We start from the raw sequence: 25,279 nt of genomic DNA on the forward strand, positions 1-25,279 counted from the left end.
GGTATTACTCACAAATGATTTTTGGTCACCAGGGATCCTCTCAGTTTGCGTGCTGTCGCCAATGGGGAGAATCCAGTACAGAGTTTGTTGATGCAACGCACAGGAAGAAAGGTGATATCAGGTCTGGCAAAAATCTTCTTTATTGTAGGAACATTAAAAACGGAAGGCTGGAACCTTCTGCGCATTTCGTGCAGTGAAAATTGCACTTTATCAAGAAGTCAGTTAAACATGGTATACTACACCCTATATATAGGGACAGTCTGCCGTTTGGCGCCAAAAAACGCTAATTGGAATTTGCATAATAACTTTATAACACAAAGCTGTGCCAGCGCCATACCAGAAGCGGCTGTTTACCTGTTTAGCCGTTGAGATTTCCGCCTCCCAAACACACCTGCTCTATGGCACGCAACGCAGGGCAATGGAGGGCCAAATGTCGCGAGATGCGTTCCAGGTTGGCCACGTCTGTCCGCGCATGCGCAGATTGTGCTAAATGAAAAAGACAGACCCAGATCCCGCAAGAGGGACCCACTAAAGTCCTAAATACGCATGTATGGCTCTCTGACATTGTATGCAACAATAATGGCTAATAATTAGTGTAACCGACCACCATAAGGGAGATAACCATGGTAATGCCCCATAAACCTATGGAGACACCCATAAATGTTCCACACTGATGGGGGAAGGGACACACCAACTATATAGCACATAAAAATATTCTGAATTGATGAGCCTTTTCAGGCAGACTGTACCATATATATACAAAAACATATAATAATTGTAAAATTAAAAACAAAAAGTTAAATCCAAAAAATAAGAAAATCTTTAATTCTAACTTATACCTATATTAAAAACATTTGTACAGCCCTCCAGAAGAACAGAGGAGAACTTATTCAATTATTTTCATACAACTTTTTTGCAAAAATCAGAAAAAACAGTCATAGGCATCAAAAGCACTTCTCCTTAGTTAACATATTAACAAATTTCATAAATCGATAAAGCTGTTTTTATTGAGAGAAATGTGTTGCGCCAGATAATTATTGTAAGAACTTACAAAGGCTTGTAGATACAGAGTTGCTGACTTATTATGAAGTATATTCACTTCTTGTATACTATTTGTATATGCTTATATAATCAGAACAAGGATCTAGATTTTGTATTATTATCTATGGAACACTGGAACCACCATAAAAAGTCCTTAAGATATAATCCCAAAATTAAACATGTCTTTGTTTTACTTTTATTTTATATGGAGAGAGAAACTAAACAGTCTATTCATTAACATTTCATTTCAAAAAATGATTAATGCTCCATTCAATGTTTATTCCATCTGGAAAACGGGTTTTAAGCGTGAAGATCCAATAAGACTCTCTGCAATCTAATCTTTTTACCAGATCTCCTCCCCTCATTTTGGGCAAAATTCTCTCAATTCCCATAAATGAGAAGTTCTCAGTACCACCCCTCTCACATTCAGAAAAATGCTTGGAAACCGGGTGTGCCAGGTCTCCTCTTTTAATTAATCTGAAGTGTTCTTGCATTCTAATTTTAAGGGACCTTGTTGTCCTTCCGACGTATCTTTTCCCACAGCCACAGTTGATCACATAGACCACGAAGGATGTATTACAGTTAATGAAATCTCTAATTTCGAAACGTCTATGAGGGCTGTGGGAAAAGACATATCTGGAAGGTTTCATGTACCTACACATAATACAATTATTGCATCTGAATGAACCCTTTGTCCTAAAAGTGTTGGTATTGATGTTAAGGTCTGGAATAACACTAGGGGATAAATAATTGGCAATAGTCTTGGCCTTCCTATAGACAATCCTAGGACCCATTTTGGTGTACTCTCCCAGAATGGGATCCATGCGCAATAGGCCCCAATGTTAGTTAATTATCTTATTCACTTGGCCACTGGCCTTACTGTATTGTGTAATAAACAGGGGGGGTGTACATCCCAATCTATTCATATCCCTCTTCTGACCAACATCCTTCACCCTTGACTCTCTGGTGGGGAGTAATGTACTTCTATCTTTTTTAATTATTCCCTCCACTATAGATTGGAGGGTCTCCCTGTTATAACCCCTTTCAACGAACCGATTGGTAAGAGCCTCAGACTGAGTCAGGAATCCATCTAGTGTGGAACAATTCCTCCCCAGTCTGAGGTACTGGCTTTTGGGGATGCCAGTAATCACCGATCTGGGGTGACAACTGTCCGGCCGAAGAATTGTATTTCTGGAGTTACTTTTCCTAAAAGTGTCTGTTTGAATTTGTTGGTTCATATCCACATATAATAAAATGTCCAGGAAGCTGATGTGATGTGCATTAAAGTTGGTGGTAAATTGAATATTAAGATCATTATTATTAACATATTCAAAAAATGATTCCAATGTGTCTGTGCTCCCGTGCCAAACTATAAGTAGATCGTCAATAAAACGCTTATAAAAAACTATATTGTGTCTAAATTTATTAGTGCTGTTGTAAATGAAAACATGCTCCCACCACCCCATAAAAAGGTTCGCATAGGAGGGGGCAAAACTTGTCCCCATTGCTGTCCCCCGTTGTTGCAAGTAAAACTGGTGCTCAAAAAGAAAATAATTGTGTGTGAGAAGAAAAAGAATAGATTCAGTGATAGAAGTGGTCATTAACATTGAGCTTCTTGGACATTCAATGAAGTGACGAACAGCTGCCAACCCCAGATCGTGCTCAATAATTGAGTACAGGGAGACCACATCCATAGTTACCCATAGATAGTCAGGTTTCCATGTGACCTTTTGTAATTGTACCAACAAGTCACCAGAATCAAGGATGAAGGAAGGTAGAGCCCTGACAAAGGGCTGCAAATAAGCATTGACATAACGGGATAAACCATCTCCCAAAGATCCAATACTAGAGACAATTGGACGACCGGGAGGGTTGACCAATGTCTTATGGATCTTTGGGAGATGGTGAAAAACTGGGATTATGGGGTGGGGGTTAACCAAAAATCCAATCTCTTTTTTGTTGAGAACCTGAGTTGCTGATCCCAAGTCAATTAAATTCTGCAATTCCTTCAAGAAGGTTGGCGTTGGATCAAGTGGTAGTTCAGAGTAGGAGGACACATCCCCAAGTTGGCGAAAAGCCTCCTTGAGATAGTCTGTCCTACTCTGAACCACCACAGCACCTCCCTTATCAGCATTTTTAATTATCAACATTGGATTATTCTGTAAAGTTTTAATGGCCAAACGTTCATCCCCATTCAAATTATCATCACTAATACTTGAAAATGAAAAACCGTGAACCAGAAACCTAAGGTCACGAATCACTAGATTTTCAAACATTGAAAGATAGGGACCTTTAGCAAAGGAAGGGTAAAACACAGACTTTTCTTTAAACTTAGAATCCCAGTCTCCAAAAGTGTAGGTCTGGGAATCCTCAACATAATTGCTTTGGTCATCGAGGTCATTCAAATCTCTTAGGGCACATATATCTTGAAAAGAGTCCAATGAAACCTGTGTCACAGCAGAGCTGAGTCCGGAGGTGCCGAGATCGCCTGTGTGGATACAACCGGAGCAGAGGAGTCCCACGGCCGTGGTGACTTCCAGCGCGGAAGGCGGAGAAGACCCCATCCCGAGCCGACGGAGCGGTGAGACACATCCTTACCCTCCCAAGGCGCCGGTGGTGGCAACAGCGAAAGAAGGCCTATCCCAGGCCCAAGCGGAGCGGGGAGCAAAACCTTCACTTACGGTGGCGGATGTCGTTGTGGATTAAGAGGTTCCGGTGGGGAGCCCAACCCAAGCTGGCGGTGGTGAGTCCCGCGATATCGATGACGTCACATCCGGAGGATACAGCGGAGCCAGATGGAAGATGGCCACGTCCTTGCGACCACCGTGTGCCACCAGGTCGCCTGGGTCCGGAAAGAGCTGGCAGGCCCTGCGGAAGGCTGGGAACCGTGAGACAGGCGAGCCGGAACGCCAGACCGATGGTACCGGTCAAGGTAGCGATAAGTTGCAGGTCGTAACCCTGCCTCGGCTGATAGCGTTTCCCTATGCCCAACCCCTGGCCATAGTTAAGACCCCTGCCCCTGTCACTTCCTCATCTGGATCCCAGTCGAGCCAAGGGTTGTCTGGGGAGTCACGGGCTAATTCTGATGAACGGACTGGGGAGAACCTGGACTGGGGAGATTGCTTTACCTCTGATGATGGATCGGGGAGGGAAATGTCTCTATGGAAGGTGTCGACATGTACTATTGAGAGTAGCAGCATGATGAGTGTAACAAATAGGCCTAAACGCTTAGGGTCTAATTCTAGATCTACCGGTACTTGGGATATCTTCAGGGGAGAATCAGAAGATAGTGAGGGCACGGTAGCTGTGGCAGAGAGAGTCAGTGAGGGAGAGACCAGGTGGTGGGCGCCCAAGTTTGAGGGGTATGAGGCTTGGTTGAACCGTACGCGGTTCATATTGAGGAGGGTAGGAATTGTGGATTATTGGTGGGCTATAGGGGAGTTCACAGCGGAGGAGCGATTGGAAGAGCTTCGTCTACGGTGGCACGACATATATGCAGGGGTAGTTAATCTCCGTGGGTCAGCAATATTTAGGCACCCAATTGAACCGGACGAGCCATTATCATGTGTACTGCCAGGCAGGGCAGGCAACAAGAGGTTGATCCGCATAAGTAGGGCTGAAAGAGCCATTGTCACCCGATATAAAAAGTCCCATGGTTTAGAATACCCTTATGTGCCAGAACCCTTAATGCAGGAGATTGAGGATGGGAGAGATGCTTGGTTACGGCAACCATAGAAGAGTACATCATGAGCAAGTCTGGATACAAGACAGAGGAGCGGATCACACAGCTGATGAGGGTGTGGAGTGTTGGGCGCAACATTTATATGTACCGGATGGAGTATAAGCCAGAAAGTGGGCCGCCTAGAGAGTACAGCGTGGCGGTTAAAGATGTACACTGGCGACACACTTTATTCGAGCTTGGCTAGTCCCACGAATTCGGGTATACCCGGGTGTATTGAGGTTTGTGACTGTTTTCTGCCCGAGTGCATTGAGTTATTTTCCAAGCAGGGATTGAAGCATTTTATTCCCCCTGGCTGCAATACTGCACAGTATATATATATAAACTGCATTACAATTCATGAATTTATGCCATCTGGTAGACACGCGAAGCATTGCAGCCTATTAAATCCTAATCATTATCATTTAACAGATCAGCCGCCCATCAGCCAGGCATGAACCCAGGCTGGGAAGGCAAATGCAACGGGGCTTGTCAGAGGTTAGGAGCGTCGCATTCCAGGTATCTGCCAGGTACATACCGGGTATTTGCTCGAATAAAGTGTGTCGGTGCAGTAGCTGGTAGGGAAGTGCAGAAGCCAGACCCTAGGCACTACTATTAGTGTAGAAGGATGGGATTTTCCTTAGGAGCAGTGCAGTCTGCCAGTCAGCAGGCACTGTATACAATTGTGTGTACCGTGTAAAGAACTGTATAATGTTTTTTATATATATATGTTGTTTGGTTATGTGTTGCAGTGCTACCTGGAACAAGGTTCCACAAATTTAGATCCCAGCCGGGTCGTTGGGTTTCACCAGGGGGAGAATGTAGCCATGTATAAAAATGGTATACAGTTCTTTCTCATGCTGGCAGTAAACCTGGTAAGTATGCAGGATTGCCAGCATCAATCATGGAGGTTTGCCCTCACACCCTGGTGAGGTGTCATATGTACACAAGGGGAGTATTAACATGCTCTGTGTCCACTATTAGTGACACAAGAGGTGTGGCTATTTTCTAAGTCTATATAAGACACAGTACTGCCTAAAGTTTGTGGTTGCGAATCAGCAGTTCTACAGAGTGCAAGGTTAAGGAGGTCTGCAGCAGTTACGCTGTCAGATTTTGTCTGGTAGCATACCCTACACTGTGGTCAGGGACCTGACACAGAGGTGATCTCCCTTAGGGGAGAGGTAATCCCACTCTTATGAGAGATAAGGAACTTCTAAAAGGGATGCAGCAAACCAAACTGAGCGGCTTAGACGACCGCTGTGAGGGGCAGTCTGCCTTGAGATGTTAATAAAGATGCCTAGTTTCACCAAACCCTTGCTGTGTATGAGTGAAGTTACTACACAGAAGGAGGCACCCAGAAGGAGGTCCTCATCAGACACTTCTCCCTGCAGTAGCAGAGATCCTGATGAGGTGGAGGCGCTGCATCAGATGTGAGCAAGACTCCAATCACACTACCTCAGCTGCCTGTCATGCTGATATCCCCACCAACATCATGCGGGAGACTCAGGAGTCCTGTAGCCAGCAGGTGCACCACACACGACACATACATGTAATGGGGCCAGTAGACTACAGGGGCCAATGTGGGATTGGGTGGGGGCCTGTAAAACCGTTACACTTGCATATAGCATATAGATACTTCTGTTCAGTTTCAAGTATCTGAATGTAGTGATTATGCTATGTGCAAAGTGATTCTTTATACTATCAGGACAAAGAGATATAAATCACTTGTCTTAGCTACTGTAACTGCTTTTGCTGACTAAAACATTCTTGTTTTTTTAGTACCAGGCTGTATTTAGTCTGTACTACAGAAAGTTGCCATCTGCAAACATCTGTCTGAAATGTTAGGAACTTATCTTATCACTAACATTTCTAGGTTTCAAGTTGTCCCTGAAGTTACAAACTGAAAATAAGATCCCTTATAAGAAAAACAGCTTGAAATTTTTTAACTATTGAGTGCTGAATATATATATTGCTTTCCTACTTAATATAGAAAAATATATACATATGAAATAATATATCAATTTTCAGTTCACAGTTACAGGAACAGTACATCTTGCTGCATCTGTAGATGTGAGTATGTGAACATAGAATTACCTGTAACTAAATCCCACTACTTAAGTGTCCACTGCATGGTCTAACCATGGTATTTCCTGAACATAGGCCCATTATTAAGTCAGGTGTGCAAAGAGTGACATTGCACAAACTGACATTGTTTATAATGGAAGTATGAGACTTTAAAACCATAGCATACCCGTTATTCAAAATGTGTGTAAGATGTGTGTTTAAGATTCTCATTCAATAAACTTTGTGTTCCAATCAGCACTATTCTGATAATGAAGGCTACTAATGCCTGTAAGCAATAACATATACTGAGTAATAACATGGAGAAAGCAGAGATGTCGAACAAGCACATTCAGAGCAGGACTCAAATATGACTTCCTGATATTGTGTCGCATGATCTGGGGCTGGTAACTGGTTTAGCTGGCCAGCCAGGTAGCTAGAGCCTGTACGTCTCCCAAGGGGAGTGTAATGGGTGCTCACCACAAACAGGATGGCACTGCGAGGCTGAGGTGGGGATGTTAGTATGAACCGACCTCCAGCCGCGTGAGCGCATCCGGAGTGCAGAGTGATAGTCGTGTAGCCGGGTCAGGGTTGGAGAAGGTAGGGTAGTCGTAATACTCACCGTGGTCAGGGTTTGAAGAAGTCGGATGGTCGTAGAGGATAGCATTTGTCGAGGAGCGAAGATGGTAGAGGTCAGACGCAAGCCGAGATCGAGTTAGTCAGAAATCGGTTGTGGGGGCGGGACCTAATGCCGTAAATGTAGGTTTTGATTTTATTATTTTTTTATTACTTGGTTTTGCCTTATAGAGACAGTGTGCCTATTTGTTATATTTTGGAAAGTTAACCAATGCAGGTTTAAAGTCTAAAAACATACAGTTTTGACTCTTACTGACCCTACTGCGAGGCCGTACTGCCACAACAGTTAGACCATTTATGCACGACACTATGTAACAGGGAAAAACTGTATTACTCAATCTGCGCTGTGTATGCAGCAATGCTAGAAATGAAACATTATTATATGTGACTCATGACTTTCCTTTGTATGACTCTACTGATACAACCGCCGTTATTCAAGAGACCTGGCTATATTGATGACTCATGACTTTCCCTTGCATTCTCAGAACCCCCGCTCTGTGTGCACTGAGAGCTGCCCGCCTGGGTACAGAAAAGCTCATCAGGAAGGAAAGCCCAGATGCTGCTATGACTGTGTTCAATGCACAGAGGGGGAGATCTCCAACAGCACTGGTTAGTAACCCCTAACTCAGTCATATTCTGTTTTGCTGCCCATCTGCTAGTTTAGTAAACACTGCTAGAGCTGCTACTCAGAATAGCAAATGTTCTAATATAGAGATGGGCAAAGTAAGTTTGTGTGTGTGTGTGTGTGTGTGTCCAGATTGTGAATTCAGTCTGCGGATTGCTAAAATCCGGAATCCGGAGAACACGTTTGCAATGTTAAAAATACAGAAATCTGCCTTTTTGTGACTGATTAATGGAAATCCGCGGCTAAAAGGAGCTGGCCAATCTTTAACAGATTGAAATTTGACCGCAAAATTCAGCCATGTCTATTTCTTATCCTGGTGGGCCGGACACCAGTAGCTCACAAGCTACCTTAGACTTATCAACTCAATACTGTATAGTTCTTATTGAAATCCTTTGGGCTGACAGACAAATACACCACTGTCTACCATAGCCCCATTTTAAGCGTTATCCGCGGGACAGATCTTTAGTGATCAGGAAAAAAAAAGAATCTGCCTTTTTTTTAAAAATCTCCACCAAAATCCGCAGCTGAAGGTAACTGGCTAGTCTACAGTGTATTCGAATTCCGGTCAATTTTCGCCGATGTCCAGTAACAGCAAGATTGAACGCCATGTTCTTTATCATGACTTTCGGCAAGAGAGTGCAGCATCATGAATCCTGCTTCATAACCAATTTACTCTGAGAAATCTGTCTGTATGGGCCTTATTCAGAGAAGGTTCATAAAAAAAATCGCCAGGGAATTTAAAATGACTGTTTTTTGGGGCGTTACTATCACGGTATTCAGAAAGGCTCGATTACCAGTTACTCCTGCTCTCGAGCTGACCGCGCACCGAGGTCTAAGATCACGCGACCGGGAGGCGAACAGCACAGAAGGGAGAACTAAGGGACATTACATCCGCCACACAGAGGAGACGCCACGAGCCGGTTGATACACACGAGAGGGGATACTCTCTGACTTATCCACTGCCTAATACTATCTCACGTCTGGTAAGCGGTCACTTCAGCTTCAGCAGCAGCATTTCTAGCAGACCTAATTTCTGTTTTAACTATGGTTATGTCCTAATATATTGTTTTAATATTAAATGTGTTTTATTTACCTGTTGTTTTCTCCCAGCTCTCTGTTTAACCTTGTTTTAGTTATATGTTTTTTTGTATATTTGGTTTTCTGCATTGATTCAGTGCCAATTGCTTAACAATATTACGCTATATGTGTTTTAATTTTGTTTCTACATATATGCAAATCCTCTTCGTTTGGAGCACATCCCTACACCTGATCCAGCACCTGATCCGGGTTGTATATATTCTTTTATTTATTTTCTGGGGTTATGTGCGGGGCGCCATAGATATAATATTTCATGTCACATGTTTTCTCTGACCTGGGGGTCAGTGTTATATCATAGGCAGCCGCCACTCTACACTTAATTTAGTATAATTATTAGCACCCTTGAATTTTAGCGCTACCTTCCCTGTTTTTCGTTCAGCGCAGTGAGAGGTGCCACAATGGTAGAAAAATTACGTATAAACTTACGATAGTAATTGGCGAACCCTAAAAATCGTTGTATGGTCTTGAGAGAATTGGGTCTTGGCCACTCAGTAACTGCTTGAAGTTTACCGGAATCCATCATAAAACATTCATTGGAAATTATGTACCCCAGGAACGGAGTAGAGGTCTGATGAAAGGTGCATTTCTCCAGCTTGGCGTACAAATGGTGTTCACGGAGACGGGAAAGGACGTAGGAGGTGTGGCGTATATGGTCCTGGAGATCTTTGGAAAAAATCAGGATATCATCCAAGTATACTTTTACAAAAATATTGAGTACCTTTTACGAAAGACGTAGTTGATGAAAACTTGGAAGACAGCGGGAGCATTACATACGCCGAAAGGCATTACAAGCTACTCGTAGTGTCCGCTACGCGTGTTGAAGGATGTCTTCCATTCATCCCCCTTCCTGATGCGCACCAGCTTATAGGCACCTCGTAGATCCAACTTGGAAAAAATCTTGGCCCCCTGTAATTTATCGAACAGTTTGGTAATAAGGGGAAGGGGGTAATGATTTTTAATAGTTATGTGGTTCAAACCCCTGTAGTCAATGCAATGACCCGTCCTTTTTCTTGACGAAGAAAAACCCCGCCCATGCTGCGGAATTGGAGTGACGAATATAGCCTTTCTTGAGATTTTCCTGGATATATTCATCCATAGCATGAGATTCTGGTAACGACAAGGGGTAGGTCTTTGACTTGGGTAGAGAGTAACCTGGAACCAGATCGATCGGACAATCGTAAGTCATGTGTGGCGGCAAAAGGTCTGACTGTACCTTATTGAAAACGTCCCGGAATTGGAGGTAAACAGAAGGTAGAATAACCTCAGGAACAGAGGTATTGGCCAGCAGTTGATGACTCTCGCCTGACCTCGGCCTCCAGGAGATGGGAGCAGAGGAAGTCCAGTCAATGAGAGGATTGTTAAGCTGTAGCCAAGGAAGACCAAGGGTGATGGGTATCCCAGGAGCATGAATGGCATCGAGAACTAAGATCTCCTTGTGCAGATGTGAGGACAGAAGCAAGGGGACCATCTCTAAGGAGATGTGTACCGGGGTAAGAGGACGTCCATCGATACCGACGAGTGCGATGGGAACTTTATTTCTCACGAGCGGTATGTGGTTTAGCCTGGCGAATTCAAGGTCCACGAAGTTTTCTCCAGCTCCTGAGTCAATGAAAGCGGCGGTAGAAGTCTGGAACTTATCACCTGAAAGGGAGACTGGAAACTTACGTTTCTTAGGGAGTTCACCTTTATGAAGGAGCCGTGGAGACATTTCACCCAGAGAGAGCCCCTCTGTACTCACTGGGTATTCCTGTTTCCCGGACACAGTGGACACTCCTGAACCAGATGCTCCATGGATCCGCAGTAAAAACACAATCCCCCGGCGTGGCGGAACTGCCGTATCGGTGTGCGGATGCGTTGCACCCCCAATTGCATTGGCTCTGGCAATTCCAGTGCAGGACGAAGAGGTGTGGTAGCACTTGGGAGCGCAGGAGTGGTGCTGGGAGTACTGGAAAAAGGAACTTGAAAGTTATGAAAGCGAGTGCGCTGACGCTCTGAGCGGCGTACCTGGATACGTTGATCCACTCGGATGGCCAAATCAATAAGGACCTCCAATTGATCCGGCCTGGATTGGAGAGAGTAAATCCTTGATGGGATCTGCCAGACCTTGCCAGAATACAGAGACAAGAGCCTCTTGTCCCCAGTTAGTCTCGGCTGCTAGAGTCCGGAATTCCACAGCATACTGGGTCACCATTCGCCGTCCCTGAGTGATCTGGAGAAGAGAAACAGATGCCATCTCCCGACGAGCGGGGGAATCGACTACTTGTTGGAAATCGGCTTTAAATGCCGGTTAATCTTGGGTAAGGTCAGAACGTCGCTCCCAAACCGGGGAAGCCCAAGCCAGGGTGCTGCCAGTGAGGAGGTTAAAAATGTAGGCTACCTTCTTGTGACCAGTATTGTAGAGATGGGGGGCCATTGCGAACTGCACCTCACACTGGTTTAGGAATCCCCTACATTCTTGAGGTTCACCTGCATAAGGCTTGGGGGGAGGAATCCTTACATCTGAGCTGCTAACTGCGCTTGCGGAGTGGGGGTTTACAACTGGCGAGGTCGCAGTCGGTACTCGGGATGAGAGTACTGCGACCTGGCATATGAGTGCCACAATTTGATCCGCCATGGCCTGGTTTTGCTGAAGCAGATTAGAGAGAAACTGTTTTAGTTCGGTCTGGTCTGCGTCTTGTGGGCTCGACATAATGTTACGCCGGTGCTGCCCGCAGACCAGACCTGTCCCCTGAGCTGAAGGGGGAAGTGGAAATACACGCACCCGCAGCAAAGGGAGCGTGTCCGGAGTGTCGTGTTAAGTGTTGCCAGGCCAGGTGTAGTAATGTAGACAATACTTGCCGGTACCAGTTGAAGAGATAGAGTGAAGAATGCCTTGCTGAGGTCAGGGAGTGGAGAGTGGAGGTAGGTTGTAGTCCAAGCCGTGTTCAAGGGGTAACCAGAGTGTGCGTTGTCCAAGAAGTGCAGGGATCGAGAGCCAGAGGAGGTAGTCGCACGAGCCGTGTCAGAACCTGAGAAAACACAAAGAGAATCCAGGAGTACTTCCATACAGAGACTATGTTGAGCAAAGACTGAGAGCTGAGAGGAGCTAGATAAAGCAGAGAGATCCAATCAGGAATGGAGGCGGGACAGGAAGAGCTACAGGGAGACACTGCAGATTGGTGCAGGCATAACAAGCCAGGAGAGTCTTGTTGGTAACCTAAGTATGCCCGTGCGGTGTGCGGGGCGGAGCCTGAGGTCCGAGGGAAGGAAGAAGAGTGTGCAGAATGAGCGCGCTCCGTAACGTGTGTACGCGCGTGGATCGCGCCAGAGGAGGGTGCAGGTGTACACGCGGGAGGACGTGGGCGCGCCCGGCGCTGAGCAGAGGAATCTCTGAGGGGAGTGATCCCACGACGGCGGCAGGGGCGGGGAGCCGCAGAGACCGGTAAGGTAGGGTTGAGTTGTTTGTCCAGGGGCTCCCTGTGAGAAGAGAGTGCTCTGTGTGTGGGAGCGCGGAAAACGCCGGTTCCTGACACATGGATAGAAAGAGGATGTATGAGGATGATTTGTAGGGGTGTTTTTTAGTGCAGTGGATATAGCTGTGTGGTGTCAGAGGGCGAAGGTAAGAAAGGAGGTTGTGTGAACAGAGAAGTGATGAAGCAAAGAGAGATGGAGATATATGAATAGAGAGAGATATTCTGAGGCTGGTAAAAAGAAGTGCATAATTTGAGAAGAAGTGAAGTCACAGCAAATATAAATGGTAAAGGCAGCATCACAGCAGTAATGATTTAGTCTGATATAGATGATATCCTCCTTTCCAGCGCTGTTCAAATGCAGGAATCAGGGACCGATGGGGGTGTCCACTTCTTCTTCACTTCTTTTGAACTTGAGTTGTTCAGTAGTCCTGCCACTTATAATGTGCACTTGGATATGTGCTGCATGCAGACTAAAGCTGTTCTACCTGGGTTTATATGGGCCTAAACAGTCACCTGACAATTAGGTTCTGTCTGCTTAATTAGCACATCTGAGGCACATTCAAACAGATGGTTTTCGACACAGGTTGTTCCCTGCCTAGGTGGCAACACTTAATTTGATTAGGGGTAGACAGAAAACAGCATTCAAATATGGTTTTTACCTAGCATTGTCACTTGCATATACTATAATACACACAGCAAAGGCTTCAATGAGAGGATTTAGAGATGGTTTTTACCTGAGGAGAGAAGAAGGATAAGTTCCATTAGGATAAGAGTTCCTTCCTTTTAAACTTGAGTTGTACAGTAGTCCTGCCACTTATAATGTGCCACTTGGATATGTGCTGCATATTCTTTGCTTCTGCCTCTTTGCATACTGAGCCCACCCACTGCCCAGGCTCCACAGAGTCTGGGATCTGGCAAATGATTGCCGGATAGCCTTGTGTTAGCCCAGGATGTGGGTACAGGTTATCAATATATATACCTATTAAAAATATAACCATTTAATAAAATATATTGTGTCCTGTCTTCTGTGTGCTAAAATATGTACATTCCTATTCTGGCGTCAAACATGGAGTGAGTGTATAATTCACCTACATTAACTATCCTCATTATTGGCACATTTCAGAAAAATAACTTTAAAAGCTGGAGCATCCCCCTGAACCCCAACACTAGGTTCACGGCACCTGGGTATGATCTGGGTACCTGTGCTATACTGGGGAACCCCTAGTACACTAGGGACTCTGTGTATAGCTGCAGATACAGTTTAACCCCTTCATACCCATTTACAGTACCTTGTCTATATGATGCTGCAGCAGGGATCCTGGCGGCAAGTCGTAAAAGACCCTTCAGAGTCAGAGTTTGGCGTAGCAATGTGCTTGGCTGTATCCAAGAATTTCACTCATGAGAATATGGCTAATGAATAAATCTATGCTCGGAACGAAATTCACAAAAATACCTCTTTAGGAGCACTTTTCCTTTACCAGTAGTTACTCACAAATGTCCTGGAACTGATTTCGGCATGCAATGCCAGACGAGACTGCTACATTCTCAAAAGTGGGACGTAGAAACTTTTCTGAGTTCAAAATCCTTGAAGCCGGCTTGCATCTATTCAGTCCAGAGCATCTTTGAATTTGCTGCTGTTGGTTTGGTGCTTGGAATCTGCGCTCCGGATTGGCTGCAAGCTCTCATTCACTAACTTGTGCAGACTATCAGAGCATGGGAATTCTCCTGCCAGCCAATCACCGATTTGCCGGTATTGTAAAGCCAGGAGGGCACCTTTTCTCAGTCTGTAAAGGGGCATGCGCCAACCTGACACCTCTGCCTTTTTGCATACTTAGCCCACCCATTGCCAGGCTCCAAAGAATCTGGGTTCTGGCAACTGGTTGCCAGATAGCCTTGTGTTAGCCCAGGATGTAGTTACTCACGCAGAACTGCAGTACCCCTCCTGTTCTAACACCTTGGCATCCCAGAGGCGCAAAGCTTGGTAGCCATCTGGGTTTTCTTGAATCCATGACTTGGAAATCCCTCAGTTCATATACAGGTTATCAATATATATACCTATTAAAATATAACCATTTAATAAAATATATTGTGTCCTATCTTCTATGTGCTAAAATATGTACATTCCTATTCTCTTGTCAGGGATGGAGTGAGTTTATAAATCACCTACATTCACTAGCCTCATTCTTAGCACACTTTAGAAAAATAACCCCTGCTACATTAGGGACTCTGTGTATAGCTGCAGATATAGTTTATCCCCTTCATACCCATTTACCTTGTCTGGATGATGCTGCAGCAGGGATCCTGGCAGTGAGTTCTAATAGTGCTTTCAGAGTCAGAGTTTGCCAGAGTAATGTGCTTGGCTGTATTCGAGAACCTCATTCAATTCCCGGATACAAGCTTTGGGGTATCCCATTACTCTGGAACCCTGATACATAGACACATTCTGAAAAGACTTTCTCCAACAAACCTACCCTGAAACTTACAGCCTAGAAATCGCCCAATCCCAGAACCCTAGTAAAGGCAAAAGACAAATAGATCTTTAATGTCACAAAAGTTCCACACAGTCTCAGCAATGCATTTTTGACATCTGGGTCCCAGAGCTGACCCTCTAGGACCCCAATACACGGGTCAGGGTTAACCACGTGGGCTTAACCTTAATGTATGAGCCTGGTTAAGTCCTTCACCATCACATCAGGTGGTTCCCATTGGTGTCTGGGGGCCCACAGATGAATTCCATGGGTGTCTGGGGGCCCCCAGGTTGTTCCCACAGGTGTTTGGGGGTCCTTAGTTGGTTTCTGTGGGTGTCAGGGGTCCTCGGGTGGTCCCTTTTGGTATCCGGGGGTCCTCGGTGGTCCCCATGGATGTCCAGGGATACTCGGGTGGTGCCTGCAGGTCAATCCTGTTGAAAAAAAAATAAATGTGCATACATTTAAAAAAGTACACCTCCCTCCCACCCCCCCCCCCAAAACATACAGTACAGTAATGGTCAAAATAACTATTATCCACATATGGATAATAGCTCATTTGCCGATTATTAAATCAAACATGTGGCTGCCAGCATAAATTACAGTAAGTAAATAAACCTTTCGACTTACCCTTGCGATTATGAAGGGCATCCTCGTCAGCATACTTCAGGGACATGTCCTCCGTTGACAGAAATAATGCATGACATAAAGCAATCTAATGGCCCCTTACCCCTTAATCACGTTAGATGTTAATAACCACTATAGTAATTAAAGGGTTAACCCACCCTTCCCCACTACCCACCCTGGAGTCCTAACCACCCACCCCGGGCCCACTACATGCACCCTGTATTCATTGATTGGCATAGTGGTACTTCATACTTATATAATATGGGCATGATAAGCCACTATAGCACTCAATGGTCACCTAATTAAAAAGCATAATTCCAAGAAAACAAACAATAATCAAACATGTACACAAGCACATTTACACCACAATTCAAGAAATACAAACACTAGCCAACAAATGAAGTAAATAAAAGCAGTAACCAAAAAACAATTATTTCATTTTATCCAGTAGCCAATAAATCAATTAATTAAGAAAACCACTCTGCAACACATCAATTGAAAGCAAGAGCCAACACACAAAATATTTAATTAAAAACACTAAACTATCGGAAACAATAATAAAACCAAGCCTTGAAAATGACAAACAATTTTCAGTATTCCAAACAATAAACTGAAATAAAAAAAATAACACTCAATAGAAAGCAAGAATTTGCCCAAAAATGCATTGGCTATCACTGTATTAATGTTTACCCTAAACGGACACAAATTAATACATTAGCAGTAAAAGGCAACAAAAAAAACTTTAAAAGAAAGAAATTCAATAAAAATCCTGAAAAAAGATAATTACTGTACATACATTCAAAATTTGTCTTACAATACCTTTAGAAGTCTTCACCCTCAGAATTCTGGCGTATCAGGAAGCTCTCAACCAAAGACATCATCGCCGCCATCCTCGGTGACAATCAGCATCAGGTTAAAAAAAAATCTTTTTTCCATCTTCTTTAATTGTTTTCTGCCATCTTGAATCTTCTTTCCGTCTAATCCATTCCCCATGTTAAATCCAAAATGGATGTTGACTCATCGGCATATTAAGCTAAAATGAGACGAAACAGGCCTTACATAAGGCCTGTGACGTCACATTTTATGGTCAGATGGTACAGGTCCAATCCGATTGGACGTTGTATCATGTTACAAGCTTTTTTAATTTACTTTAATATTTTTATGGATGTGACATACAGTAATCCCTTAAAGTGATGTCACATCCTTTGTTAAAAAATGGAACATATCACATGGTACAGAAACCAAAGGTATTGTCTTCGATCCCATTATGATAAGTACCATGTGATATCAGTCATGTGGTTTTAAGGATGTGAACACCTTGGAGATGACGTTATACTCTTATTTTTTTTTAAAGCCTATCACATGATACAGCATCCAATCGGATTGAACCTGTGCCATCTGACCCTAAAATGTGATGTCACAAGCCTTATTCAGTATAAGGCCTGTTCAGTCTCATTTTAGCTTAAGATGCCGACGAGTCAACATACGTTTTGGATTTACCATGGGGTACATTAGATTACAAAGAAAGAAGATGGAAGAAAAGAAGGAAATAAGAAAAGAAGATGGAAGAAAGAAGATTTTTTTAATGGATGCTGATCATCACGGAGATGAAAGCAGGGGATGTCGCAGGTTGAGAGCTTCCTGATACAGCTGGATTCGGAGGGCGAAGAATTCTAAATGTAAGATAAATCTTGAATGTACTGCTGCGGCTCATCTGAGTCTAACACATCGCAGGTTTTTCCCTGGCTTTTTCCTGGAATGCAACGCACTTCACCGAGAGCATGCCGCGTTCATTTTGCATTCTCAGCCACGGGTCATGCGCGGTTGACGCGCGGTTGATGCGTTTATTGAGAATGGTTCGGATTTAATAGGTTGCAATTCTTCGCGTGTCCGCCAGATGGCAGATATTCATGAATTGTAATGCGCATGCGCTTCAGTAATGTGTCGACTTGCAGGTGTTTCGTTTAAAAAAGATACCACAGTGTGCTATAGTAACTTGGCCTTGAGACTGAAGGAAGAAGTTGCAAAAATGTATCAATTTAGGCTTTTCATATTAAAGAAAGACAAAGACCAGTTTCGGTTACAGTATTCTCCAGAGACCCGCCGCCCGCCATGAGTGTTCAAGTGCAGCCCGTTTTCCAAAAACCCGACAGAAGTTACGCGTATTTGATATGGGCCGCGATTAATGCAACAGATGATAAGATGGCAACAGTTGTTCAAATTTATCAGTATTTTATCGAAAAACTATGACTTTTACAAATTTTCACCAGCTCCTCATACGTGGAAGCGTGCAATAAGGAAAAGGTTATGTAGCGATCCCTGTTTTTATCGTATTGAGCCACAATTTGTTGGAGGGTATTGGTGTGTATCACCGGCTTTTTCCTGTATCTATGATCATGCAGACGGCAAAAGGCGAAGGGTTGTGTTAAAACCAACTAAAAAACGACAATCGCCGCCAAGCAATTCACCAGCTCCGACTTCCAATAACGGTCCCACCGTCAGTGACAACCCTGAGCCTGAGCCGGATTTCGCGTGCAGTTTTGATCAAGCTTGCATGTACCTAAGCAATTTCCAGCGTCATCAGCTGACTACAGGTGGACTAGTCCCGCTGCAAACTATCGACGTGGATGATCAAGAACATTGGACTGGCAGTGGACCGGCACAGGCGCCAGCTGAATGGGAAATTCTATGGTGAGTATTGTTGCCGTATTATTTTCTGTGTTTTTTTTATTTTGACAATACAGTATCAATATCGGTGCGATTCAAAAGTCAAGCGACTCTCCTGTAAGCAATATCATTGGCTGAGCGGCTTCTACAGTAATGTACTGCAGATACTGAACAATTGGTGGAACGCTAGGCGCATGCGCATTGGAACCTTCTTGAAACGTATATGCGTGTCATTACATCGACGGTAGGCGCATGCGCATGTGAACAGGAGACGCCCCCTGAGATAATTATTGGTGGGACTGGCTGGGAACTTCTTTAGGGGGCTGACCATTACAGTAAAACCTTTCTTTTTGTTTTTCCTCAGAAAAGAAAACGGCTAATGGAAGGATTTCGATGGATAATATCGCTTTGTGTAACAATGCCTGCACATTGCTGAATCGGATTTAAAAACCCATGTACCGGAATCTACAGTTTAGTGGCCATTGTTATTAACTAGGATAGAATACTGTACCTGAAACAGTATGCTGATGTTTTCCGGCCGTACAGTATACAATACTTTTTTATATAGAGTATACTGTGTAATTAACCCGAAAAAATAAAAACGTTGCATTTATTCTACATGTATTACAGTGCCAGTACATACAGTGCTGTACAGTATGTGTCTTCTATTTTTTTTTAATACTCTTATACTGAGCATGCCTACAGTATACAGTGCAGTATGCCTTGGCATTCTAGAAACACTGTATTTTGTTACAGTAGCAAAGGAGCAAATGGAACAATGTAAAACAAATCAACATGTTCTTTTTTTTTTTTTTTATAACTTTGGTTTTATTGGGTGAAATACATCTTACATGGTAACACTCTCCATTATCTCCAAATAAATCACCATAATAAAAGCTTTCATTTTTGTTTTATACAAACCTTCCAAAATTTTGACGAACTAGACTCACAAGACGAACAGGGGGGGAAGACATGCCCAATGGATACTGGGGCAGGGAGGGGGAGGAAGGGAGGGCTGGGGAAGGGAGAGGAGGAGGGGGGGACGCTCCGTGAACGATCCAAACTGCCGCCGTCAGGTGGGCTTCCGCATACTATGCTTCTTTTGCTCCCCCTGAGACCCCACCGGTCGCCTTCACCTCCATATATCTCCCATGGCCTGAGTCTCACACCTGCTCTGGGCCTACGGTCACTAAGCTGTCAAGGATCCCGTTCATTACCGGAGAATGCATTTACCGGTAATCATTGCAGAATTGTGGTGATATCTATTCCCGGGATGTCTGTCTGTGCCAACCAAGGCTCCCAGACTTTTAGAAAATTTGAGCCGGTGTCGTTGACCAGACTCGTCAACTGTTCCATCCGGCACACAAACCAAATTCTGTTTCTAATCTTCGGGAGAATTGGAATCTCTGTTTGTTTCCATACTGCTGCGATCTCGCATCTGGTGGCAGAGGCCAGATGTGCTATTAATTTATGTGTGGCGTTTGAAAGTCCCTCGACTTGTCTGCCTAATAGGAATAGCCACGGGTCTAAGGGGATCTCCACATCCAATAGTCTTTGGAGCCAATCCTTAATTTCCTCCCAAAGGGGGGTTATCTTTGCGCAAGACCACAGCATATGAAACAGGTCCGCTCTCTCCCCGCACTGTTTGGGGCAGAGCGGGGAGTAGCCTTTGACAAATTTAGATAATTTAGCGGGCGTATAATACCACCTCATCAGGACCTTATATGCATTCTCCTTTAATGTGGTACAGATGGAGCTTTTGGCCGCCATCTGCAGGATCCTGTCCCAGTCTTCGTCCTCTAAAGTCCCACCTAGGTCTGCCTCCCACTGTCTCATGTATGAAAGTCTGGGTTGATCGTCCGTCTCCGGGCACACTACTTCCCTGTACATTCTAGACGTTAGTCCCCTTGTGTCCGTATCTCTTGAACAGAGCTGCTCAAAATTTGTTCTCCGAGGCCGAATAGGGGCTTCATTGTAGAAGGCCCTAATCTGGAGGTATCTAAAAAATTCCGTGTTAGGCAAATTTTTCTCTTCTCTAATATGATCAAATGTTTTTATGTGTAGTCTGCCCTCCAGATCTTTCAGACGGAGATATCCTGCTTGGATCCATTTTGAAAAGATCGTACTATCCATCCCTGGAGCAAAGTTTGGGTTCCCCCAGATAGGGGTCATTAGAGAGTGTAGGGACGTGAGATGGCATTTGAGCTTAACTGCGTCCCAGACCTTCAAGGAGCTAGCCATGGTCTGCAGAGGTGTCTGCATTACGGCCCGACTCTTACAGGGCAGCCAAATTAGATTCTTAATATCTATTGGTGAGCAACATTCTTTTTCTAATGCTACCCACCGGCGAAGATTCGGGTCTGTGTGCCACTGCACAATCTGGCTCAGTTGCGCTGCTTTGTAGTAGGCGAACAGACATGGCACCCCCAACCCTCCTCTCAAGGTCAGCCTCCTCAAGATTGCTCTATTAATTCTCGGGTTTTTCCTATTCCAGATAAATTTTGTTATCAGGGACTGTAGCGAGAGGATATCTTCTCTTACCAGGGGGATCGGGAGGGCCTGGAAAAGGTACAGCACCCGTGGCAGGAGATTCATCTTAACACTGTGTATGCGGCCTATCCACGAGATACTGCACTCCGCCCATTTCCCGATATCCTCACGAAGAGTCCGAAACAACCTGGGATAGTTAGCTTTGTACAAAGCCTTATATTCTTTTGTGATGTATACCCCTAAATATTTGATCATAGAGGGTTGCCACTTAAAATTGAAATTTAGAGCGATTAATTTTTCTACTTGTTTGGGTAAATTTATATTGAGGGCTTCCGATTTGGCCTGGATAATTTTGAACCCTGAAATTTGTCTAAAGGTCCCCAGAATAGAGAAGACGTTGGGCAGGGAGGTGAGAGGTTGTGACAATGTCAGGATCACATCATCTGCGTAGAGCGCCACTTTGTGTGATTGCCCTTTTACAGTTAGTCCCGTAATATCCGGGTTGTTTCTGATATGTGCCGCCAAGGGTTCCACGCATAGGGCGAACAACAAGGGGGACAACGGGCATCCCTGGCGCGTGCCGCTCTTAATTAGGAATTGCTCGGAGGAGAAACCCTGATGCCTTACCCGTGCCGCTGGCCCCTCGTAGAGTGCCATAATGGCCTCCAAGAGGCGTCCCTCAAAGCCGAATGCTCCAAGCGTCTTCCTCAGATAGGGCCAATCTATTCTATCGAAGGCTTTTTCAGCGTCCAGACTTAATACCATTGACTGGATGTTTTGTTTCTGTGCCAAATCTATCAGATCTATTATCCGTCTGGTATTGTCTGCCGCTTGCCTTCCTCCGATAAACCCGACCTGATCCGGATGAACTAACCTGGGCAGGACGGTACCCACTCTATTGGCTAGTAATTTGGAGAAAATTTTGATATCCGTGTTAATCAATGAGATGGGCCGGTAGCTCTTGCAGTCTGCCGGGTCCTTGCCAGGTTTATGGATCAGGGAGATTGACGCCTGCAGCATCTGGGCTGGGAATGAGGCCCCATGTAGTATAGAGTTAAAGAGCTTCAATAGGTGTGGGGCTAATTTTTTCAAATATTTTTTATAGTATAAGTTGGAGAAGCCATCTGGCCCGGGCGCCTTGGCCGGTTTAAGTGACTTTACAACTTCCGTTAACTCTTCTAAAGAGAAGTCCGACTGTAACGCTTCTTTCTCCACCCTGCTCAGTGTCGGCAATTTGGCTTCTTTTAAGAATTCCCCTAGATTATCCCTCGTCTTTTGATTGTGTATGACCTTACCTCCATCGTACAGTGTCTCGTAGTAGTTTTTGAATTCCGCCACGATCCGCTCAGGATTGGAAGTGAGGTCTCCCCCTTGTGTGCGTATAGTTTGTATATGGTAATTAGGGATTTTGTTTCTCAGTTTGTTTGCCAATAGGGTGTCCGGTTTGTTCGCCTTTTCAAAGTACCTACGCCTGGACCAGCTCATCTCCATTTCTGCCTGGGAGGCTAGTTTGATGTTCAATTGCTGTTTGATATCTGCTAATGCTCGCAGCGTGTCCGCGTTTCTATATAGTTTATGCGCCTTTGATAGGGACGCCAGCTTGTCCTGTAGGACCTTGATTTGCTTCTCTTGATCCCTCCTGCGCCTAGCAGCCAGGCACATGAGGGATCCTCTGAGCGTTGCCTTATGGGCCTCCCACAGGGTAGTGTTGGACGAGACACTCCCTACGTTCTCAGCAAAGAAGTCTGTGATTCTGTCTCCTATCTCTCTCTGTATGTCTGGGATTTTGAGCAATAATTCATTAAGCCTCCAATTTGCTCCAGGTCTGGCCCGCAGATCTAGTGAGCACCGCAGCTCAATGGGTGCGTGGTCGGACCACGAAATATCGTGGATCCCTGAGTGGGAGACCACCGGAACCAATCTATTGGATACAAGGAAGTAGTCCAGCCGGCTGTATCGGTTGTGGGGGTGAGAGAAAAAGGTGTAGTCTCTACTGCTGGGGTGTTGTTCCCGCCATATGTCTACTAATTGGCAATCTTTTAACCCCTGTGTGATTTGCCGAATGTCCATCTTAGGGGGGGCATCTGTAGGCGTGCATCTGTCCAATTTGGGATTTAGGGTCCTGTTTAGGTCACCTGCTATTATCATCTTTCCCTTAGCCTCCCTGTGGAGCTTTCTAAAGAAGAGGGAGAAGAAATCCGCCAAGGCTTCGCAAGGTGCATAGACCGATGCTAACGTAAGCGGGTTTCCTTGTAGTGACCCCACTAAGATTAAGAATCTGCCCTCTCTATCTACAACCTTCTTCTCAACTAGAAAATCTAACCTGTTATGTATAGCTATTGCAACCCCTCTTTTTTTAACTTGAGCGGATGCCATGTGTATTACTCTGAAATCTTTGTCCCAGAATTTTGGGTAACTATCTCTAGAGAAATGCGTTTCCTGGAGAAACAGTATATCGGCCCTGAGACGTTTGTAGTCCCGCAAGGCCAGCTTGCGTTTTGCTGGGCCGTTGAACCCCTTCACATTGTGAGATATGCATCTGACCTCATTACTCATAGTGTTTTATTGATGACCTGATTCTGTCGGTGACTTCTTGCGCCCTTCGGGGCCCTCTGGGAGGTGCATGGATTTCAGTTTCAGCAACTCTCTTTGCGGAGCGTCTCCTCATCTGCCTCTTGATGGGTGGGTAGGGTACGCGAAAAGGGAGAGTGGTACAAAGGGAAAAAACATTAGGAGAGGATACATACAAATCAAAACACTCAAACATATAAACGGTTATACACATGTAACTGATACCGGAACCAGGCCTTCCCTGACCTACTTCCCGCATCACTGCCTTTCGGATTGAGGACCTGGCGAGTCCCGGACCCTGCCCCCTTCCCTCTCTCCGAAGGTCTTTAGGTGGTTCTGGGAGACCCCCCCCCATCACCCCCTGCTTGAGGCTTATGCCGACTTCGGGGTAGACCAGCCGGTTCCCACCCCGTGTCCGCGCATCTCATACACCCTAAATGGTAAATGGGGATATATCCCCTAACTTGTTAACTGCACAACTTGGCCTAATGTGACTGTGTTTGCCAATCCAACTTTTAAGAATCAATTCTCTATCCTGTTGCCCCTTGCCTCTCTCTCCGAGTCACCAACCATGTTCTTCAGATTCCCAGCTTACTATACTTAACCCTGCTTCGCTCTACCCATGCTACCTCTCTCCTATCTGCTTACATCCCCCCACCTGCTTCCAACTTTCCCTAGCCTGCACATCCTCATTCTCCTCCCCTGCGACCTCTCCGCCCCCCATCTCTTGCTCTCTTCTCTGTCTCTGATACCTTTATTTTTAATTCTCACTCTTATATTCCCTCACTCTGCCATTCCCCCTCGCCTACTTACGTACACCCTCTTTTTTCTCCTTCCTATTATTTTAGCCTTCCTTGCTCCCATATCTAGTCTAAAACCTACTTCCCTGAGCCCCTCTCGGCTACCTCCTGTTGTTACTATATCTGAAGCTCCCTTCTTCTACAATCTAGTCGGCTCTCCGCTTAATGTACCCCCTTTCCCAAGGCCTTCAAGTCCCTTATATCGTATCTTCCTTCCTGTTCCGAGTGGGAGACTTCCGCGGTATTCTGCAGATCTTTCGCGCCTTCCGGTGCGGTGCGTCGCTGTCTGATGACGTCATCTAAATCCTTTGCCACCTCCAAGATGGCGCCCGTCGCTGTGCATCCGCCCTCGGCTGTCAGCTGGTTTCCTGTTTCCTGTGACCGGACGCCATTTTGAGGAGTGCTCCGCCATGAGGAGGAGGTGTGGCGCGCTGCTTCTTCCCGCCTTAGGAGAGCCGCTGCCGTCTGCGTCTCACGCTGGAACTCACCATGCTCCGGCCTCAGCGCCATCTTTTGCTGAATGGAGGTAAGTCCGTTTACTTTTTGCAGGGATTGAGCTGCCCATCCGTTTACCCTGGGTCGGTCACCCCCCGTTCCAGGGCGGATGTGATCTTCTTGCTTCCCCCCTGGCCGTGCCATTTGGTGAGGGTGCATCTGTATGACCCGTCCGGGTCAGAGGCATAACTGGGCGACATTAGGCTGATGAATGGCCGGTTTACCCACCCCTCCGGTTAGTGTGTCCAGTGGGCAGGTAGATAACAAGCAGTGGGGCTAGATAGTTTGTAACAGCATGATAACTTTAAAACTGCGCAACTGTGCGCTAATGTGGGAGGACCGGTGCCATATTTCAGCGCTTCCCTTTTGTCCGAGGGGATCCAGGCCCTCCACTCCACTCCGGCTCCAGCACTTCTGCCTCCTCCGGTGGGGGTGCCGGGGCACCTTTGAGGCCCAGTTTGCTTAAGAATTCCGGGCCGTCTGCGGGGTCTTTTATGTGGAGTGCCCTCCCGTTCCTGGTTACCTGCAACCCG

General features: G+C 45.3%; 1 protein-coding gene across 1 annotated transcript in view; it reads left to right on the forward strand.

Annotated features, from left to right (window-relative positions):
* Positions 1-25,279, forward strand: part of LOC142492235 (vomeronasal type-2 receptor 26-like) — a 125,524-nt gene that overhangs the window by 84,599 nt on the left and 15,646 nt on the right. Inside the window, exon 6 of the mRNA XM_075594904.1 lies at positions 7,942-8,065. Coding sequence (XP_075451019.1) covers positions 7,942-8,065 — 124 coding nt within the window. The remainder of the gene's footprint in view (positions 1-7,941; positions 8,066-25,279) is intronic.

This window comes from Ascaphus truei, chromosome 4, assembly GCF_040206685.1.
Source record: "Ascaphus truei isolate aAscTru1 chromosome 4, aAscTru1.hap1, whole genome shotgun sequence".
Classification (NCBI taxonomy): domain Eukaryota; kingdom Metazoa; phylum Chordata; class Amphibia; order Anura; family Ascaphidae; genus Ascaphus; species Ascaphus truei.